The sequence below is a fragment of the Mustela nivalis genome (genome assembly GCF_964662115.1).
Source record: "Mustela nivalis genome assembly, contig: HAP1_SCAFFOLD_670, whole genome shotgun sequence".
NCBI classification, from domain to species: Eukaryota; Metazoa; Chordata; class Mammalia; order Carnivora; family Mustelidae; genus Mustela; species Mustela nivalis.
This window is the reverse complement of record NW_028135993.1, coordinates 256,567-278,826: the sequence shown is the minus strand read 5'-3', so window position 1 is coordinate 278,826 and position 22,260 is coordinate 256,567. Positions and strand designations below refer to the sequence as shown.

The 22,260-nt window shown below is 39.1% G+C and overlaps 1 protein-coding gene across 1 annotated transcript in view; it reads left to right on the top strand.

The window, feature by feature from the left end:
* The first annotated feature begins 3,415 nt into the window (after window positions 1-3,415).
* The window catches only part of ZSWIM5 (zinc finger SWIM-type containing 5), a 64,990-nt gene continuing 46,145 nt past the window's right edge, over window positions 3,416-22,260 (top strand). The window contains exons 1-2 of the mRNA XM_082750073.1: window positions 3,416-3,691; window positions 4,929-5,079. Coding sequence (XP_082606199.1) covers window positions 3,680-3,691; window positions 4,929-5,079 — 163 coding nt within the window. The 5' untranslated portion in view covers window positions 3,416-3,679. The remainder of the gene's footprint in view (window positions 3,692-4,928; window positions 5,080-22,260) is intronic.

Sequence of the window (22,260 nt, the reverse complement as noted above, 5' to 3'; positions counted from 1 at the left end):
TTCATATACTGTGCATTTATAAACTGTGCCTTATATAAACTGCCACTACCACCACCTAGGCCCAAAAGATTCTCCAGTTTTCTCCATACCCCTTTGAACTTTTTTTTTTTTAAGATTTTATTTATTTATTTGACAGAGAGAAATCACAAGTAGATGGAGAGGCAGGCAGAGAGAGAGAGAGGAGGAAGCAGGCTCCCTGCCAAGCAGAGAGCCTGATGCGGGACTCGATCCCAGGACCCTGAGATCATGACCTGAGCCGAAGGCAGCGACTTAACCCACTGAGCCACCCAGGCACCCCCCCTTTGAACTTTTATGGGGGTTTATCACTCCCACTTCCAGCCAGTTAATTAAGGCCATTTCCCCTGGGAGATTGGGTCCTGTTCCTGCTTTTTTACATCCTAATCAAACCACCCAAGAGTCAGAATTGGTATTCAAACCATCTCTGCTTGTTTTTGGAGCACCATTTCTGTTCTTCCCTCATCCCCATCCTTGGCAACAAGGTACTCAAAGACCCAGTCCTTGGTTTATACCTAATATACCTCATTTTATCTCTGTTATGTCTTTATTGAACTACTGACAACTAGAATCATTAGAGGTGAGACTATAATCTGCATTTTTAACACAAATCCCAGATGATTATTCTATGTATTAACATTTGAGAATCACTGTACTGGTGAGAACTCTATCATCTTCACTAAGTGGAAAATGCCTAATCCTATATTCTATATAGTGGAATAGGCCAAGAAAGGATTTGACTATCTTCATAGACACCATCCAACTTTATGTTCCAGGGCCTGAAACCAGCTTGTGGCTCTCCATGCTCAGGCCTATGAGGCTAGAGGCTGAAGTTCAGTGTTGTAGTGAAAAAACAGACTTTGAGGGGTGCCTGGGTGGCTCAGTGGGTTAAGCCTCTGCCTTCGGCTCAGGTCATGGTCTCAGGGTCCTGGGATCGAGCCCCGCATCGGGCTTTCTGCTCAGCAGGGAGCCTGCTTCCCTTCCTCTCTCTCCCTGCCTGCCTCTCTGCCTACTTGTGATCTCTGTCAAATAAATAAAATCTTTAAAAAAAAAAAAAAAACAGACTTTGAAGAGAGGCCATATAGATACTGGCTGATATTATATATGTTATATTACTTATATTACATATGTTATATGTATGTATATGTATATCATATATGTTATACTTATAGTACATATTATTATATATGTTATATTACTTACCTGTATAAGCTTTAGTTTTTTTTTCATTTTAAAATTAGAATAATAATACTACCTTATGGAGTTATAAAATGTCATTGGAATTTACTTACCAAATAATCATTGAGCACCTACTGTGTGCCAAGTATTGTTCTACAAGTTGCAAATATACCAACAAATAAAACCAGTTATGCCCTCAAGGAGAGTATGTTTTAGTGAGGATATATGTAAAAAGTTCTTAGACTCTGGTATACAGGAAGCACTAAAAATATGGCTCTTATTAACCAATATTTAAGAATAAGTAGTATACTTGTTCTGCTTTGCCCCTTTAGGGATACAAAAGAAGTATAAGATATATTATTTGCCCACCTGGAGCTTAAATCTGGACGGTCAGTGAGACATGTATTTGTTTATTCTATAAATGCTAACTCAGTGCTGTAATAAGCCAGGCACTGCAAGGTACAAAACTGAACACTTACTCTTTAAAAACTTCAATTTGGGGAATATATGAGAAGTTCACAATTCTGATGCAGAATAAAATGCAACAGGTCTTTAAGAAAAGTAATAATAAAGTGCTAAGAGTATTACTCCTTTTATATGTATTTTGAGCATAAAATGGGCATACTTTTGACAGGTGGCAATGGGTTATATAGCTAATTTAGTGAGGGGGTAAAAAGAGCCTCTCCTGCCAAGTGAACTAAGCAGTGCATGAAGCATGCCAGAATTGGCCTTTCTCTATACTTATTTCATGGTTTCCATTGCTCATTGCAGCCCTGACTCTAGAGCCCAGGCAATGCTGTCAATAAGAAGTATCATTTGTTTGGCTGAAGAATGGGTTGCAGGAGAGGGAGGGAAAAAAAGGAAAAAGCAGAGGTGAAGTCATAAGGAAATGTGGTTGATTTCTGAGAACACTAAGTTCCTAGCTGAAACATAGCATAAATACAGGGTAGACAAGACTATAAAAAAAAAGATAAGGCCTGAGCTTGGAGAACCTTGAATACCAAGCTAAGGCATATGGACTTAATTTTAATAAAAATGGTGCATCACTGAAGACTTCTAATCAGAACTATCTAGAACAATACATTCGAAGAAAAGTAGTATATGGTAGATAAGCATAAACTGGACAGTCATATGTATTAATTAGTACTTATAGAATAACAGAATGTGTGAACCCTCCTGATTTCTTGGAGAAAAAGATAGATGCACTACAAAAGCTTAACTAAAGAGCATCTTCTGGGTAGACCTGAATTTCATTTAATCAGGGCTTTGATACAGGAAGACAAGAGAAAAAGTAGACTGACAGATGAAACATGACATGAATTTCTTATTTTTTTCCTCCTTCCGAGAAACTTTATTTATTTATTTTTATTTTATTAACATATCATATATTATTTGCTTCAGGGGTATAGGTCTGTGAATCATCTTTCTTACACAATTCACAGCGCTCACCATAGCACATACCCTCCCCAATGTCCATCACCCAGCCACCCCATCCTTACCCCCCACCAGAAACCTTCGGTTTATTTTCTGAGTTTAAGAGTCTCTTATGGTTTTATGACATGAATTTCTAATCTATTGCATGGCCACACCTGGAGAGCGTTTGATTTTTAGCCTTTTAACACTTGGAGGCAGGTTTCTAAAAACTTAACACAGGACTCTGTCTTTGAGAAAGTGAGAGAAGATTCAGTTTTCATTCCATAAATATTCCCTAGGTGCCTGTCACATTACCAGCACAGTGCTGTGGCTGATTCAGCTGTGAGCAAGCAGCTAACAGGGCATGAGGGGAGAGAGGTGTGTAAATAACCAAAACTGTTTGAAGGTGGTGTGGTGAGTCCAGATATGAAAGATATTTTGAGTATAAGTTTATAAAATTTTTCACCTTGCATGCAACTCTGACTTTGCCTTAAGGGGAAAGTTTCTAGAGATTTAGAAGTGTTGACTCTGCTGAGAAGCTACAATTGCATAATGACACAGAATTTTGTGACCTGTACTTTAAGGTTTATTTGAATGTCATAGGATGGCAAATTGAAGGGGAAAAAAAAAAAGTCACCCTCCTAGGGAAAAAATAAATCACTTTTTCATGTTTGTGCATTTCTTCTGGGATTTTTTGCGCCCCCCCCCCCCGGAATGGTATTTATAGACCTTGGAAGGAGATAAGACTGAGACATAAGTGAGTATGAAACTAGCATTAGCCCTCTTACATTTATTTAGGACCACACAGTTGACAAAGCTCCCAAATAAGGCAGAATAAGCCATCCATTTTTGAATATACTCACAAAGTACCCCTTCTGCCAAATGTGTAGCGTATGAATTCAGGGGACTCATTTCACCATTGCCATCCCTCACAGGTGCCCCTGACCCCACAGCTGGGGCCAGCATTGATGATGAGAACTGCTGGCATTTGGATGAGGAACAGGTGAAAGAACAAGTGAAACTCTTCCTCTCCCAGGGTGGTTACTATGGCTCTGGGAAGCAACTCAATTCAATGTTTGCCAAGGTAAGATATGAAGGGTATTTTTTTTTCTTTAAGTAAACTGGGCTCACCATACTTCTGGCTTCATGCATTGGATCTAGCTCACTTGACCTATCTGTACTGAATCCTCGAAAACTAATGGGAAGGCTGATCAGAGCAGATCTGGTAAGAGCAGGTGGCATCCAGGGATCCTTACTGCCTCACCCTGGTAGTCCTCTTCCTTCTGCTCCATTCTAAATCAATTAACATTGCTGGGGGTTTTCGTCAGGAAGACACCATCCCTCTGCTTGGAACCCAAGGCTGCCAGATAAAGCCTTGAAGAGATGTAGTACTTTAGAACTCTGGGCTCTCACAGCAGGTTTTCTTTCTTTCTTTTTTTCTTAACGCCTTTAGTGTCAGATGATTCACCCATTTAAAGTGTGCATTTCAGTGGTTTTTAATTTTTCACAGATATATGTACCCGTCACCATAGTCAATTTTAGACCAATTTCATCACCCTAAAAAGAAACCCCATACCCTTTACCTGTCACTTCCCTTATTCCTCACTCCCCCTCCTCCAGCCCTAAGCAATCACTAATCTACTTTCTGTCTCTATAGATTTCCCTATTCTGGGCTTTCCTAGGAGTAGAATAATATCGTATATAATCTTTTGTGACTGGCTTCTTTCATTTAACATAGTATTTTCAAGGATCACCCATGTTGTGCATGTATCCATACTTAATTCCTTTTTATGGTTGACTAATACTCTGTTGTATGGCTAGATCACTTTTGTTTATCCATTCTCTGTTAGTGGATATTTGGATTATTTCCACCTTTTGGTTATTATGCATAATGCTTTTCTAAACATTCTCATACAAGTTTCTGTGTGGACATGTGTTTTCATTCTCTCTACGATAGGAACTGATAGGTCATGTAATTCTACATTGAATCATTTGAGGAACTACTATACTGATTTCTAAAGTAGCTGCATCATTTTACATTCCCACGACAGTGTGTCAGAGATCTGATTTCTCTATATCCTCGCCAACACCTGTTGTTATCTGACTTTTGATTCTAGCCATCCTAGTGGATGTGAAGTGGTATCTCATTGTGCACAGCATGCTTTCTTGATATATGCAGAGAACTTGCTTATAGAACAAGAAACCTTCTTTTTGGCTCTTTGGGTGTGTTATGTTTAGATACTTCATCTTCTCCTCCCCTTCCTTCTCCTGCTTTTTTATGATGTGCAGTCACCAACCCCTGGCCCCTCCTTATGTGTCAGGTTCGAGAGATGCTGCGGATGAGGGATTCCAATGGAGCCAGGATGCTGACGCTGATAACTGAGCAGTTTATGGCTGACCCACGACTCACACTCTGGAGGCAGCAAGGAACAAGCATGACAGATAAATGCAGGCAACTCTGGGATGAGTTAGGTAAGTCCCCATATCTCAGAGAAGTGCTCTGTCTGTCCTTCCAGTCTGCCCCCACCCCCCGCAGAAGTGTTAGCGAACGCTTGCTGTCAGTCATTATGAGGGTCTTGCTAAATGAACTTTAGCCTAGCTGTGAAAGATGTAGGCTCCACGCAGGCCATCCAGAGTATTCTGAGCTCATTTGTGTTGCTTCCACAACATTGTACATTGCTACTGACATCAGTATTCTGTTCCAGATATTACCTCATAGAAGCCTTTGCTGAGGGAAAATGTCTTCCCTTGGCTTCTTCTGCCTGGCACTAACCTGGCTTTCCAGATACTTATCAACCTTACTTTTCTTGCTTTCCCTGGGTTTGCTCTTCTGTATCACTACTAGACATACCTCTTAGACATAGGGCAGTTTCCAAGACGTGGGCCTTGGACTTCTTCTTCCTCTATAGCCCCCCCACTGAGAACTTTTTTTTTTTTAATGTCATGGCTCCAGAGCTTACCTTTCTGTTGATCTCAGCCTCATCTTCTTTCCATTAATCTGAGTTCCAGTCCTGTATCAACATTGCGCTATAACCACTTCCACTGAAAAATCCCCTGATCACCTCAAGTTTGAGAAATCCAAAAATGAATTCGGACCTTCAACCGAAACATGTTCCCGTAACTCTGGCAGTGGCACCACCATTCCTCACTCTACCGAACTGTCAGGCACTCATTTTTCTTTCATTCCCAGCATTCAGTCACCAACTTTATTTGATGCCTTGACCTTTAAAATGCAATTCAGTGTCCACTCACACTTTTTAATTTCCTATCACCACTGCTCTGGTTGAGGGCATTGGGAACTTCTAGATTAAATTAGACCTGTGGCCTTCCGAATGGCCTCTCTGTTCTAGATTCTCCTCATCAAGACCATCATCTTTGGTCATCATTTCTCTGTATCATTCCAGTGCTCCAAGGCCAGTTTTGCAGTGCTAATACTCAGCTTCTCTTCTTATTTTCAGAATCTTCCATACCCTGAATCCAATCATAGCCCCACTTTCAGTTATACCGGAAAAGTTCTGTGTAACATATTCTAAAATTTCTAATATAGCTCCTCCATAGTCCCTCCATGCCAGAAAGCAACAACAAACTTTCCACTCATACAGAGTAATACAAAAGAAAGCTGCAGGTTAGGAGTTCAGTGAGTTCTTCTAGACTAAAGCCCCAGGAGCATATATTTCATAGCCTCAGAGCTAAAAGCCTTGCAGAGTGAGGCTTCATGACTCTGCAACTATACTCATTTACTTTGGGGTTTTGTTTTGGGTGCTGAGACTTTTTGATCTCACCTGTGACACTAATGGCTTTGGAGCTCTCATTACTATGAAGAACTACATTTTTTAGTTTTATGTGCCAGACTCTGTGTTATAGATTATACTCACATTTTTTCACTTAATTCTCAAAACAACCCTATAAAGTTATTGTGTGTTTACTGAAAAGAAACAGACAGCTCTGGTTACTTCTGGATACAAAATAAAATTATAGAAAACTGTCTCTGCCATGACATAACCACATTTTCTGAAGTATAGGAATGTTACACTATTGGTCTAAATCTACTGGTCCAAACTGTTGTGACCAGGGTCACATGATACAATACATGGAAACTTGGGCACTACTTCTGGACTCTTTACTCAGACAGGATTGTAGTCATGGACTCCCTTCCAAGATAAGATTTTGGCACCTTCATATTTTTTAGATGAGAAAACTGAGCTCAGAAAAGTTAAGTGTTTTATTCAGGATCACACATGGTGGTTCTACCCATGGAACAGCAATATGTTTGACTCCAAATCAAGCATCCCTCTGCGACACCTCCCTCAATTCTATCTTGTTATGTACTTTTTTCCTCTACAGTGCATGTTTTTAAATTTAAAATCAGCCTTCCTCAGTGAGTCAGTTTCATCTGAGGCCTGAATCTCATGGAGTAATTTCTATCATACTCATGGGATTATGCTGTGGACCTGGGCTTGGCCTTTGAGGCAAAGGTATGTGTAAAGAAGTTAACACAGCTGACTGCCAGTACTTTTAAAGCATTTGTCATATACTTAGTTTCATTATGAAAAGCTCTTGCTGCTGACATTTTTGTATCTGAGAAATTGCTATTTCAGTCTTCCAAGAAACCCTCCGCATTCTGCAAAGACAGTGGTTCTCAAACTTCTCAAAATCACCGAGAGTACTTATTTAAACTTGTTGCTGGGCCCTGTCCCCAGAGTTTCTAATCCAGTAGGTTGGATTAGGGCCTGATAATTTGCATTTCTAACAAATGCCTAAAGAATGATGTTACATCTGTTCCAGAGACCACAATTTGAGAACCACTATACTAAGAGAAGCCTTATTAGGTAGAACACTAGACTATGGTGCATGCTTCCCCTTACTGCTGTGAGGGCTCCTTACTGTTCACCAGGCCTGCTCACTTGGAAGGGCCTGGGGAGGGTTTATAGGAATTCAGAGGAGTGGACTCACTGCTTTCAGATCCTGAACCAGAGAAAACAGAAGTGGTCAGATGAAGTTTGCTCATCTCCCCGTATCTGCACACATATGCTTTGCTTTATATTATGTTAATATCTATAAGTATCTCTGTTCCTGTAACAGGGCAGTTCTTACATATTTGTTCTGGGCCTATACTGTCTCCTTTTCTCAAGAACTTTGCTTCTGCAGTTACCTCCTTTCTCTGGCCTTTTAGTTTCTCCCTCTCTACTGGACCAATCCCATCAGCTACAATGGACTAATACTGTCCATCTCAAAAAAAAGTGCCTTTGATATTCCCATTCCCCTCCATTTCTCTTCTCTTCAAAACAATATTTCTTTATTTTTAGGTTTTTTAATTTAAATTTTATTTAGATTTATTTATATTTATATTTATATTATAGATATAAAAATTATAATTTATTTAAAATTATTACATTTTATTAAAATTTTTTAAATTTATTGAAATTTAAACCTGTTGGTTAATATTAGTGTAATATTAGTTTCAGATGTGCAATATAGTGATTCAGCACTTCCGTATAGCTCCTGGCATGCATCACAACAAGTGCACTCCTTAAACCCTATCACCTATTTAATCCTTCCCCCCACCCACCTCCATTCTGTTAACCATCAGTTTGTTCTCTATAGTAAAGTGTCTGTTACTTGGTTTGCCTCTCTTTTTCTCCCCTTGCTTGTTTGTTTTGTTTCTTAAATTCCGCATCTGAGTGAACTCATATGGTATTTGTCTTTCTTGACTTCTTTCACTAAACATTACACTCTCTAGCTCCATCCATGTCATTGCAAATGGCAAGGTTTCATTCTTTTTTGTGGCTGAGTACTATTCTGTTATATATATATACCACATCTTCTTTGTTCCTTTCATCAGTCAATGGACATTTGGGCTCTTTCCGTAGTTTGGCTATTGTTGCTAATCCTGCTGTAAACATTGGGGCGCATGGTTCCCATTGAATTAGTATTCTTGTATTCTTTGGCTAAATACCTTGTAGTACAATTACTGGATTGTAGGGTAGTTCTATTTTATTTTTTTAATATTCTTTTTTTAAAAGATTTTTTTATTTATTTATGTGACAGAGAGATCACAAGTAGGCAGAGAGGAAGGCAGAGAGAGGGGGGAGGCAGGCTCCCTGCTGAGCGGAGAGCCTGATGCAGGGCTTGATCCCAGGACCCTGAGATCATGACCTGAGCCGAAGGCAGAGGCTTAACCCACTGAGCCACCCAGGCGCCCCAGGTAGTTCTACTTTTAACTTTTTGAGGAATCTCCATACTGTTTCCCATAGTGGCTACACCAGTTTGCATTCCTACCAACAGTGTAAGAGGGTTCTCTTTTCTCTGCATTCTCACCGTGTCTTGTTTCTTGGATTTTTTATTTAAGCCATTCTGACAGGTGTGAGATATCTCATTTTAGTTTTGATTTGCATTTCCCTGATAATGAGTAATGTGGAACAGCTTTTCATATGTCTTTTGGCCCTCTGTATGTCTGTTTTAGAAAATGTCTATTTATGTCTTCTGCCCATTTTTTAACTGGATTATTCAGATGTTGGGTGTTGAGTTTTATAAGTTCTTTATATATTTTGGATACTAATACTTTATCAGATATGTCATTTGCAAATATCTTCTCCCATTCTGTAGGTTGCTTTTTAATTTTGTTGATTGTTTGCTTCACTATGCAGAAGTCAGAGCAATATTTCTTTGAAAAATTTGTCTGTAGTCACCTTTTCCCCTGTGTTCACCTCCATTATGTCTTGAGTCCACTATAATTGAGCTTCCATTGCTCATTTCTGCCACTTTATTGAAGTTGCTCTTGTCAAAATCACCAGTGATTTCAGTATTGTTAAATACAATGGTTACTTCTCTGTTGTTATCTCATTTGACCTCTTAGCAATTTTCAATAAAATTGACTATGCCCTTCTTGACACTTATTCTCTTGGCCCCTATAACCCCATCTTTCCTGTTTTTCCTCCTGTATTCCTGGCTGCTTTCTCTCAGTCTGTTTTGCAGGCCCTTCTGCCTTTCTGCAACCCTTTTGAATACTGAGTACTCCATAGCACCCACTGCCCTGTCTACATTCTCTACCTAAGTGATCGCATTCAGTCCCATGGTTTTGTTTTGTTTTTAAGATTTACTTATTTGAGCGGGGGGGAGGGGCAGAGGGAATCTTCAAGCAGACTCCCCACTGAGCACAGAGTCCAATGAGAGTCCAGTGATCCAGTCCACAACCCATGAGGTCATGACCTGAGCCGAAACCAAGAGTCAGACACCCAACTTACTGAGCCACCCAGGTGCCCCTAAGTGCCATGGTTTTAAATAGCATCTAGATATAGGTAAGTCACAAATTTATATCTCTAGCCCTGGCCTTCCTTCTGAGCTTTAGGCTCAGTGCCCACATACCTACCACTTCTAAGAAACATCTCAAATTTAATAAGACCGTTATTGAACTCTTAATTTTCCTGCCAGAGTCTGATTTTTCCCTTGTTGTCCCCATCTCGGTATCAACACCAAGATGTATCTAATGGCTCAAGAAGAAAATCTGAGTCATACTTGGTTCCATTTTCTACCATCTATAGCCAACCCAAGACCTGCTGATGCCCAAAGTTGGAAGACTAAATGAGATAATGTATATAAAATGTTGAACATAATGCCTGGTCCATTAAAAAATAAATTGTAGCTATTATTTTACTATTGTATTTACTATATAATAATTATATGTGATTTTTAATTTTCCATGCTAGCTAACCTTTGGTTAGAGTTTGTGACACTTTTTTTAAGTTGCTGGAAAATATGCTTTTGGATACTGGTAACACAGTCCCATGAATGCTATTATATGCAAACATCTGCAGAATTTTTTGCTTTGGCTCTTTCTTAGAGATGTGATCGTCTCTGAATGTTTTTGAAACAACTTCATAAGGACTTAATTAGACCAAAAACTTCTTTTTAACTTTCCAGGGAAGATACATGTACTCACTTTCTAGGGATCCCCTTTTTAATATCTAAATGCCTAGGAAACAGGAACTCTTTGATGACTTGAATGAGCACCCTGTTTCTTTACCTCTTGAGCCTCTCTCAACTCACCTGATCCATTTTCCATTCCTATTACTTATTGATCTTTGCCATTCATAATGTCCTTAGAGTCCCTTAGTTGCTAAGTTTAATGGCTTTTTTGGGTTTCTTACTTTACTTGTAAAGGTTAAATGTGAAAAATCTTTGACTTCACTATAAATGAAAAAACACTTTGTAAACTGTAAAGTAGATGTGTGTTACTAATATTGACATTCTACTGCATTAGACATTGCTAATTGGCTTGTGTGTCACAGATTTCTCCTGGTTTTTTCTCTTTTCTCTTTCTCTTTCACTTATTCCTCCTTCTCCTCTGCTCATGACTTAAATGTTTCCTCAATTCTGTTTTGAGCACTCCTCTCATCCTAAATAATCACATCTAATTCATCTTTATTCCTTGGTAGATGGGGCCATATCACTCCCTACATCAGTTTTAGAAGAACCAGCAAATAGTATAACACAGATACCATTGGGGAGCTACAGTGTAAAGAAAAAATTCTTTCTTGTTATATTTATACAGGCCTTTAGGATTCTTAAATCCTAAAAGTAGAGAGGGGCATGTGGGTGGCTCAGTCGTTTAAGCATCTGCCTTTAGCTCACGTCATGATCCTGGGGTCCTGGGATTGAACCACACATCTGGCTCCCTGTTCATTGGGGAACCTTCCTCTCCCTCTACTGCTCCCCCTGCTTGTACTCTCTCTCTTTCAAATAAATAAATAAAATCTTTGGGGAAAAAAGTAGGGATAGTAACTCTTTTATGACTTGAATATTTGTGCATCTTTTTTTTTTCATTTATTTCTTTTTTTAAATTTTTTATTTGTTATAAACATATATTTTTATCCCCAGGGGTACAGGTCTGTGAATCACCAGGTTTACACACTTCATAGCACTCACCAAAGCACATACCCTCCCCAATGTCCATAATCCCACCCCCTTCTCCCAACCCCCCTCCCCCCAGCAACCCTCAGTTTATTTTGTGAGTTTAAGAGTCACTTATGGTTTGTCTCCCTCCCAATTCCATCTTGTTTCATTGATTCTTCTTCTACCCACTTAAGCCCCCATGTTGCATCACCACTTCCTCATATCAGGGAGATCATATGATAGTTGTCTTTCTCTGTTTGACTTATTTCACTAAGCATGATATGCTCTAGTTCCATCCATGTTGTCGCAAATGACAAGATTTCATTTCTTTTGATGGCTGCATAGTATTCCATTGTGTATATATACCACATCTTCTTGATCCATTCATCTGTTGATGGACATCTAGGTTCTTTCCATAGTTTGGCTATTGTGGACATTGCTGCTATAAACATTCGGGTGCACATGCCCCTTTGGATCACTACGTTTGTATCTTTAAGGTAAATACCCAGTAGTGCAATTGCTGGGTCATAGGGCAGTTCTATTTTCAACATTTTGAGGAACCTCCATGCTGTTTTCCAGAGTGGCTGCATCTTTCTTAATGCACACTGTTCCAAATTTTTTACCTGCTGCACTTAAATATTAAGGATTTCCTGTCACCTGGTGTTCATAAAGGACTCTGTAATTGGTAGGAGCTCACAGTCCCTGGAGAAGGAAAAAACATCCAATAGACTAAATATCCAAAGGGACTAAAATGACTCCAGAGAGCATCTTTGCCTTAGCTTATATCCTTCCCCTTGTTTGGGATACACCCTTCTTCCATCTCTGTGCCCAAAGAACTCCTATTTATCACTTATTCTCCTTAAAAATTAAATAATACATGTATACAGATTAAAATGTCAAATACTGCTACAAACTTTAAAATAAAAAACAGTATTCCCTTGCCCCATTCCTTCACATTGCCAATTACCACTTCATACAGTTTTAAATGCAATTTTAAATCCTTTAGGTGTTTTTTCTAATATGCCTTCATATTTCAGAATGACTATTCTTTCTTGATTTTTACATTCTAGATATTATCTTTTATCTTCCTACAGTAAAACCTCTCTAAGGATCAAACCCTTAGTATTCTTTCCCAGATAGGGCTTCTTTTTCTTTTCAATATGTATAGGCTGAAATGTTGCAAATATTTAAGTTCTGCTTCATTTTAAACAATCCCATCTTTAAATTATTTCTCTCTTCTCACATTTTACTTTAAGTAGTCAAGAAGAACCAAGCTACTCTTTCAATACTTCACTTTCATATTTCCTCAGCTAATTTAATCACTCAAAAGTTCTACCTTCCACAAAATGCTAGGGCATAAACACAATTTAGCCAAGTGCTTTGCCCCTATATAACAAGGGGCACCTTTCCTACAGTTTCCACTAACATGTTCCACATTTCCATCTGAGACCTCATCAGAATGGTCTTTACCTTCCATATTCCTACCAAAACTCTGTTCAGGATTACTAAGGAGATTAAAACTTTACAAGTCTCCTCTTCTTTCTGAGCCCTCACCAAAATCATCTTTAAAGATCTGTTCATAGCAGCATAGGCTTTTTTAGCATGCACCTCAAAATTCTTCCAGCCTTTAGCCAGTTCCAAAACTGCTCTCACACTTTCACATATTTGTTATAGTAGCACCCCACTTCTTGTACTAGTTTCTGTCTTGGTCTGTTTGGGGTGCTACAACAGAATACCCACCAGGTGACTTAAAAGCAAAAGAAATTTCTCAGGGTTCTAGAGGCTGAAAAGTCCAAGACGAGTGACCGGTAGATTTGGTATCAAGCGAGGACCCACTTCCAGGTTTATGGGGAGCCATCTTTTCACTATATCTTCCCACAGCAGAAAGAACAAGGGTTCTCATGAGAGATCTTATTCTCGTTGAGTCTATAACTCCCAATTCATACACACATACATACATACATACATACATACCATGAACCTTTCCCTCATTCTCTCAAATAATGATATTATGAGGTTAGATCAAAATTAAATGTTTACATTATTATCACTAAATAAATATTTGTAGGACAGTCATGTAGTATACTAATTCTGCATTTACTTTCTTATACAACTTTTCTTCCCCTTCAGGAATTAATACTTTCATTTGTTTTCTGTTTGATTTTTAGGGAGGTTGCAGATTTTTCTATTGTGATCATTAATTTACACCCAAATTGTCTAGCAGTAATTTAAAATCTTCATATAATATATTTGGTCACAACAAATAATCTGTCAATTTTATTATCTTGTTAGAGACATTTCTTCTGGAACCATCTATTTTTCTATCCCTGTTTTAGATTGTTTCCTTTCTTTTTTTTTTTAATTTTTTATTTTTTATAAACATATAATATATTTTTATCCCCAGGGGTACAGGTCTGTGAATCGCCAGGTTTACAGACTTCACAGCACTCACCAAAGCACATACCCTCCCCAATGTCCATAATCCCACCCCCTTCTCCCCACCCCCCTCCCCCCAGCAACCCTCAGTTTGTTTTGTGAGATTAAGAGTCACTTATGGTTTGTCTCCCTCCCAATCCCATCTTGTTTCATTTATTCTTCTCCTACCCACTTAAGCCCCCATGTTGCATCACCACTTCCTCATATCAGGGAGATCATATGATAGTTGTCTTTCTAGATTGTTTCCTTTCTAAACCTGCTGCAGAGTAGTCAGGTACATACTGCCCTTCACTATCATTCTAGGACTTCTCTTTTTCTTTCTCCAGTGTGTATTCCCTGTTTTCTGAATGCAACACCTTCCTCTCTGTGAATTTACTTTCTTGCCTTGGTGGAGTACACTTTCCAGTAGCTTCCTCAGATAGGAATTTTCCATAGTTGATAAACTTTGTATTGCTGAATGTCTGGATTTTACCCTCATTTTGATTGATACTTTGATTGGTGTATATTCTAGGTTGGAAATCATGTCCTTTCCCCCTTAGAACTTTGAAGACATTTCTCCAATGTCCTGCAGCTTCCACTTGCCATTGTGAAGTACCAGGTCATTCTGGCTCAGAAGAATGTCTTATCTTTTCTTGGCGGAACCATATGTTTTATCTTTGTCATCATTAATCTGAAATTTCACACTGATATCGCTTACTGTTCTAAATTTTTTTCAAATCTAAGCTGCTTGAAGGAATTAAGATGGAAGAGTGGTAGGGGGACCTTTTTGAACAACTGGGAAATTTATCAGAGGATTAAGAAGACAGTCTGGGGCGCCTGGGTGGCTCAGTGGGTTAAGCCGCTGCCTTCGGCTCAGGTCATGATCTCGGGGTCCTGGGATTGAGTCCCGCATCAGGCTCTCTGCTCGGCAAGGAGCCTGCTTCTCTCTCTCTCTGCCTGCCTCTCCATCTACTTGTGATTTCTCTCTGTCAAATAAATAAATAAAATCTTTAAAAAAAAAAAAAAGACAGTCTGCACAATTGCAAGGTTTGGAAACTTGAATTGAGGGAGAGAAAAGCCACAGTGCTGTGGTGGGGAGGGAGACTTTTCAGGGAGAGAGGCTGTGAGCGGGAAAGAGACCAATGAGTTGGGTTACTGCAAGACAGCAAGATGCCGTGGTGTGGGGATCTCCGGGGTTTCACTGGGAGATAATGTTCCCCTTACTGAAGTACATTTAGAAAAGGGTATATTGCCTCTCTAAAGACAAAACACCTGTCGGGCACGATGGAACAGCCATTCAACAGCAGGGGACAGAGATGGGTGCGGAGGGCAGGTGACCTGGTTGTAGCTTTTGGCGGTGCTTCACAGTAGACTCCAGGCACCTGCACAGCTGTAGGACTGCTTTTCTGGGAGAGAACAGTGCTGGCCACAGCTCTGTGAGGCTCTCCTCTGAGGGAGGGGAGTGCTCTGCACTTTGCCGAGTCCTTTAAGGTCTGAAGTTTTGAATGCCAGCCTCCAGCGAGAAATGAAACACAAGAGAACTGTAGTGCTGGGAGTTCCTTTTCTTTTCTTTCTTTCTTTCTTTTTTTTTTTTTTAATTTATTTTTTAAATTTCTTTTCAGTGTTCTAGAATTCATTGTTTATGCACCATACCCAGTGCTCCATGCAATACATGCCCTCCATAATACCCACCACCAGACTCATCCAACCTCCCACTCCCTGCCCTTCCAAAACCCTCAGATTGTTTTTCAGAGTCCATAGTCTCTCATGGTTCGTCTCCCCCTCCAATTTCCCCCAACCCCCTTCTCCTTTCCATCTCCCCACATCCTCCATATTATTTCTTATGCTCCACAAATAAATGAAACCATTTGATGATTGACTCTCTCTGCTTGACTTATTTCACTCAGCATAATCTCTTCCAGACCCATCCATGTTGATACAAAAGTTGGATATTCATCCTTTCTGACGGAGGCATAAAGAAAAACAAAACTGGGGGCATCACGTTGCCAGATTTCAAGCTTTACTACAAAGCTGTGATCACTAAGCATGGTACTGGCATAAAAACAGACACATAGGGGCACCTGGGTGGCTCAGTGAGTTAAAGCCTCTGCCTTCAGCTCAGGTCATGATCCCAGGGTCCTGGGATTGAGTCCCGTATCCCACTCTTTGCTGAGCAGGGAGCCTGCTTCCCCCCTCCCCGCCTGCCTCTCTGCCTACTTGTGATCTCTGTCTGTCAAATAAATAAATAAAATCTTTAAAAAAAAAAAAAAAAAAGACACATAGACCAGACAAAGCAGGTGCTAGGAGTTCTAATAGCCCCAGGCACAAACAAGTTGAGGGGAGGGATCTGACAAAAGCCTGGAATACAGGAGAGGAGATTGTTAGCTTTTCTTTGAGGGCCTCCTCAACTGTGGTGGCCTCAAGTTCACTCCCTGGGGAATAAGAGGGCAGGGTGACACCATCTCCCATCCTCACTGCCAGCCCTCTCTCACGAGCTCCATCAGACTTCAGAGAGAAACACAGGGCCCCCAGGGGAAGCTGGAGTTTCTGACACCAAACTCCTCCACCCTCTGCCTGGCAGGGGCATCTTTACTAGGACAGGTCTGACTGTGAGCCAGCACAGTGGGCCTCTCCCCCAGGGGACCAACACAGGTATACCAAGTCTATTGATCATAGAGTGCTCCAGAGTGTCAGCTTCAGTTCTGATAGAAATAGGACAAGGCCATTTATTCATTTATTTATCCTTTTGGAATCAGGTTTATGGTTTTTTGTTCATTTGTTAGTTGGTTGGTTTCTTTTTCTCATTTTTTGGATCAGGCTTCTTTTTCTTTTCTCTTTCTTCTTCTTCTTCTTCTTCTTCTTCTTTTCCTTTTCATTTCTTTTTCTTTCTTTTTTTTTTTTTTTAGAGAGGGGGAGGGAGGAAGTATAGGGGGGAAGTAGAGAGAGAATCCTAAGCAGGTCCCATGCACAGCCCAGCATAACTTGAACCGAAATCAAGAACCCAATATTCAACCGACTGAGCCATTCAGGTACCCCTCCTTCTTTCTTTCTTTATCTTTGGAATCAGGGTTATAGTTTTTTGTTTGTCTCTTTGTTTGCTTTTTTGTTCCTTTTCCTTTTCTCTTTTCTTGGATCAGGCTTTTTTTCTTTCTTTCTTTTTTCAGGCTTTTCTTAAGAAACAAATCAAAGCATATCTAATTAAAGGTCCAGACACTCTCCACTGAAAGCAGGGAAGAACTCTGTGGAGGACTGATCTATGCAAAAGAGAACAAAACACAACAGCAGAGTGCATATAGCATACACGAGAAACACTTCCTGAAGTGTCAGGCCCCGGACAATGTGTGACCCCTTAATACTTTTACTCTTAATAAAGTATTACTCTCAGGAGCAAGAAACTTAACATGCATAATATACAAAAGACAGACACCTAGACATAATGACAAGCGGGAGGAATTCTCCCCAAAAGAAAGATCAAGAAGAAATCACAGCCAGGGATTTGCTCAAAACAGATATAAGCAATGTATCTGAATAAGAATTTAGAAAAACAGTCATGGGAATACTAGCTGGGCTTGAGAGAACCATAGAAAACACCAGAGAAACCCTTGCTTCAGAGATAAAAGACTTAAAAACTAATCAGGCCAAAATAAAAATTGGTATAACTGAGATGCAAAACCAACAAGATATAAAAGACAAAATTATGAAAAATAATGAAGCTGAAAAGAGGAGGGAAAGGAAACTATTAGAGCACAAATATAAATGTAGGGAATTCAGTGATTCCACAAAGCACAGTAATATCCATACCATAGGAGTCCCAGAAGACAAAGAGCCGGAAAGGGAGCAGAAGGTTTATTTGAACAAGTTAGAGCTGAGAACACCCCTAATCTGGAAAGGAAACAGGCATTCAAGTCAAGAGGCACAGAGAACTTCCCTCAAAATCAACACAAATAGGTCAACACCAAGCCATATCAGAATGAAACTTGCAAAATGCAAAGATACAGAGAGAATTCTGAAAGCAGCTAGGGACAAAAGGTCCTTAACTTACAAGGTAGATGCATAAGGCTGGCAGCAGACCTGCCTGCATAAACTTGGCAGGCAGGAAGAGAATGGCATGATATATTCAACATGCAAGGTGGGAAAAATATGCAGCCAAGAATACTTTATCCAGGAAGGCTGTCATTGAGAATAGGAGAGAGTTTCCAAGTCAAGGAAAAACTAAAGGAGCTTATAAACACTAAATCAGTTCTGCAAGAAATATTAAAGTGGGTTCCCTTTGAGCAGGAAAGAGAGACCAAACGCAAAAAAGACTAAAAAGCACCAATCTACAGGAACAGTGCCCTTACAGGAAATATAATGGCACCAAATTCAGAATTTGGTGAATAATTACTATAATAATTACTGTCAATGTAATGGACTATATGCTCTAAACAAAAAAAATAGTATCAGAATGGATTAAAAATTTTTTAATTAAAAAAGAAGACCCATCGATTTGCTGCTTATAAGAGACTCATTTTATTCTATTATTTATTTATTTATTTTATGTTCAGTTAGCAAGAGTCTCATTTTAGACCCAAAGACACCTCTAAGTTGAAAGTGAATTGGTGGAGAACAATCTATCATGCTAATGGATGTGAAAAGAAATCTGGAGTAGCCATCCTTATATCAGACAAATAAGATGTTATAACAAAGAGATAGAGAGGGGCACTATAATAATAAAGGGTCTGACATCCAACAAGGAGATGGAACAATTTTAAATATTTATGCCCTCAATTTGGGAGCATATGTATAAATCAATTAATAACAAACTTAAACTCATTGATAATAATACAATAATTGGGATTCCTGGGTGGTTCAGTCAGTTCAGTATCTGCCTTCAGCTCAGGTCATGATCCCAGGGTCTTGGGATCGAGTCCTGCATCAGACTCCTTGCTTGGGAGGGAGTCTACTCCCTCTGCCTGCTGCTGCCCCTGCTTGTGCTCTCTCTCTCTTTCAGACAAATAAATAAATAAAACCTTTTTAAAAAAAAAAATTTTTTTTAAAGATAATGATATAATAATAGTGGGAACTTTAATACCCCACTCACAGCAGAATGCACATTCTTTTCAAGTGCACATGGAACATTCTCCAGAATAAATCACATACTGGGTCACAAATAAGGCCTCAAATGGTAAAAAAAATACTGAAATCACACCATGCATATTTTCAGACCACAACAATGTGAAACTTGAAGTCAATCACAAGAAAAAATTTGGGAGGACCACAGAATACATGGAGATTAAAGAATACCCCACTAAAGAATGAATGGATTAACCAGGAAATTAAAGAAATTTAAAAATACGTAAAAGCAAATGAAAATAAAAATATGACAGTCCAAAACAGTTAGGATGCAGCAAAGGCTGTCCTAAGAGGGAAATATATAGCAATAGAGGCCTTCCTCAAAAAGCAAGAAAAGTCTCAAATACACAACTTAACCTTAAACCTACAGGAACTGGAAAAAGAACAACAAATAAAGCCTAAAACCAGCAGAAGAAGGGAAATAAGAGAGAAGAATTAAACAATATAGAAAATTAAACAACAACAACAACAACAACAACAGATCAACAAGAGCTGGTTCTTTGAAAGAATTAACAAGATTAATAAACCCCTAACCAGACTTATCAAAAGGAAAAGCAAAAGGACCCACATAATCATGAATGAAAGAGATTACAGCCAACACTGCAGAAATACCAACAACTGTAAGAGAATATTATGAACAATTACATGCCAACAAATTAGGCAATCTGGAAGAAATGGATAAATTCCTAGAAACATAAACTACAAAACTGAAACAGGAAGAAAGAAAAAATATGAACAGACCCATAACCAGCAAAGAAATTGAATCAGTAATCAAAAACCTCCCAACAAACAAACAGTCCAGGACTGGCTGGCTTCCCAGGAGAGTTTTACCAAACATTTAAAGAAGTCATATTTATTCTTCTGAAACTATTCCCAAAAATAGAGGAAGGAAAACTTCCAAATGCATTCTATGAGGCCAGGATTACCTTAATTCCAAAACCAGACAAAGACTCTAGTGAAAGGGAGAATTATCAACTAATATCCTTGATGAACATGGATGCAAAAATTCTCAACAAGATACTAGCTAGTCGAATCCAAAATTACATTAAAAGGATTATTCACCAAGATCAAGTGGGATTTATTCCGGGGCTATGGGATGGTTCGACACCTGCAAATCAAGCAATGTGATATACCACATTGATCAAAGAAAGGATAAGAACCATATGGTCCTCTTAAGAGATGCAGAAAAAGCATTTGACAAAATATAGCATCCTTTCTTGATTTAAAAAAAAATCCTCAAGAAAGTAGGGATAGAGGGAACGTACCTCAACATCATAGAGGCCATATATGAAGAGCCACAGCTAATACCATCCGCAATAGGGAAAAATTGAGAACTTTTCCCCTAAGGTCAGAAACACAACAGGGATGTCCGCTCTCACCACTGTTGTTCAACATAGTACTGGAAGTCCTAGCCTCAGCAATAAAACAACAAAAAGCAATAAAAGGCATTGAGATCAGCAAGGAAGAAGTCAGACTTTGGTTATTTGGAGACAACATGAAGCTCTATGTAGAAAACCCAAAAGACTCCATCAAAAAATTGCTAGAACTGATACAGTAATTCAGCAGAGTTGCAGAATATAAAATCAATGTTCAGAAATCTGTTGTGTTTCTGTACATGCATAATAAAGCAGCAGAAGGAGAAATCAGGGAATCAATCCCATTATAGTTGCACCAAAACCCATAAGATACCTAGGAATAAACTTTACCAAAGGGGCAAAAGATCTATACTCTGAAAACTATAGAACACTTACGAAAGCAGTTCAAGAATATGGAATAACAAGGATGTCTGGGGGGCTCAATCATTTAAAAGTCTCCTTTCAGCTCAGGTCATGATTCCAGGGTCCTGGGAGTGAGTCCCTCATTGGACTCCTTGCTCAGCGGGGAAACTGCTTCTCCCTCTCTGCCTTCCAGTTCCCTTTCTTGTGCGCTCTCTCTCTAACAAATAAATAAATAAAATATTTTTTTAAAAATGGTAAAACATTCCATGCTCATGGATTGGAAGAACAAACATTGTTAAAATGTCTATACTACCCAAAGCAATCTACACATTCAGTGCAATCCCTATGAAAATACTGCCCACATTTTTCACAGAGCTGATACAAACAATTCTAAAATTTGTATGGAACCAGAAAAGACCCCAAATAGCCAAAACAGTGTTGAAAAGAAAACCAAAGCTGGAGGTATCACAATTCTAGACTTCAAGCTGTATTACAAAGCTGTAATCATCAAGACAGTATGGTAATGGAACAAAAACAGAAACATAAATCAGAGGAACAGAATAGAGAAACCAGAAATGGACGCTCAACTCCGTGGTCAACTTATATTTGACAAAGCAAGAAAGAATATCCAATGGGAAAAAAGTCTCTTCAACAAATTGTGTCGAGAAAACTGAACAGCAATATGCAGAATAATGAAACTGACCACATTCTTACTCCATGTACAAAAGTGAGTTCAGAATGGATGAAAGACCTAAATGTGAGACAGGAAAACATCGAATTCCTAGAGGAGAACACAGGCAACAGTCTCTTTGACCTCAGCCACAGCAACTTCTTACTAGACCCGTCTCCAGAGGCAAGGGAAACAAAAGCAAAAATGAACTTAACTTCAAGATGAAAAGCTTCTGCACAGCAAAGCAAGCAGTCAACAAAACTAAAAGGCAATTCATGGAATGGGAGAAGATATTTGCAAATGGCATATCTGTCATGGATACTAGGTAAAGGGCTAGTATCCAAAATCTATAAAAAACTTAACAAACTCAAAACCCCAAAAATAAGTAACCCAGTTAAGAAATTGGCAGAAGACATGAGCAGACATTTCTCCTAAGAAGACATACAAATGGCTAAGAGACACATGAAAAAAATGCTCAACATCACTCATCACCAGGGAAATACAAATCAAAACTTCAATGAGATACCACTTCACACCTGTCAGAATGGCTAAAATTAACAACACAGGAAACAACAGATATTGGTGAGGATGCAGAGAACGGGGACTGTTGGTGGGAATGCAAGCTGGTGTAGACACTCTGGAAAATGTATGGAGGTTCCTCAAAAAGTTAAAAATAGAATATGCTATGATCCAGCAATTGACACTACTAGGTATTTATCCAAAGGATAAAAAAATACTGATTCAAAGGGGCACATATACCTCAGTGTTTATAGCAGCATTATCTAGAAGGAACCCAAATATCCATTGACTGATAAATGGAAAAAGAAGATATGGTGTGTATACACA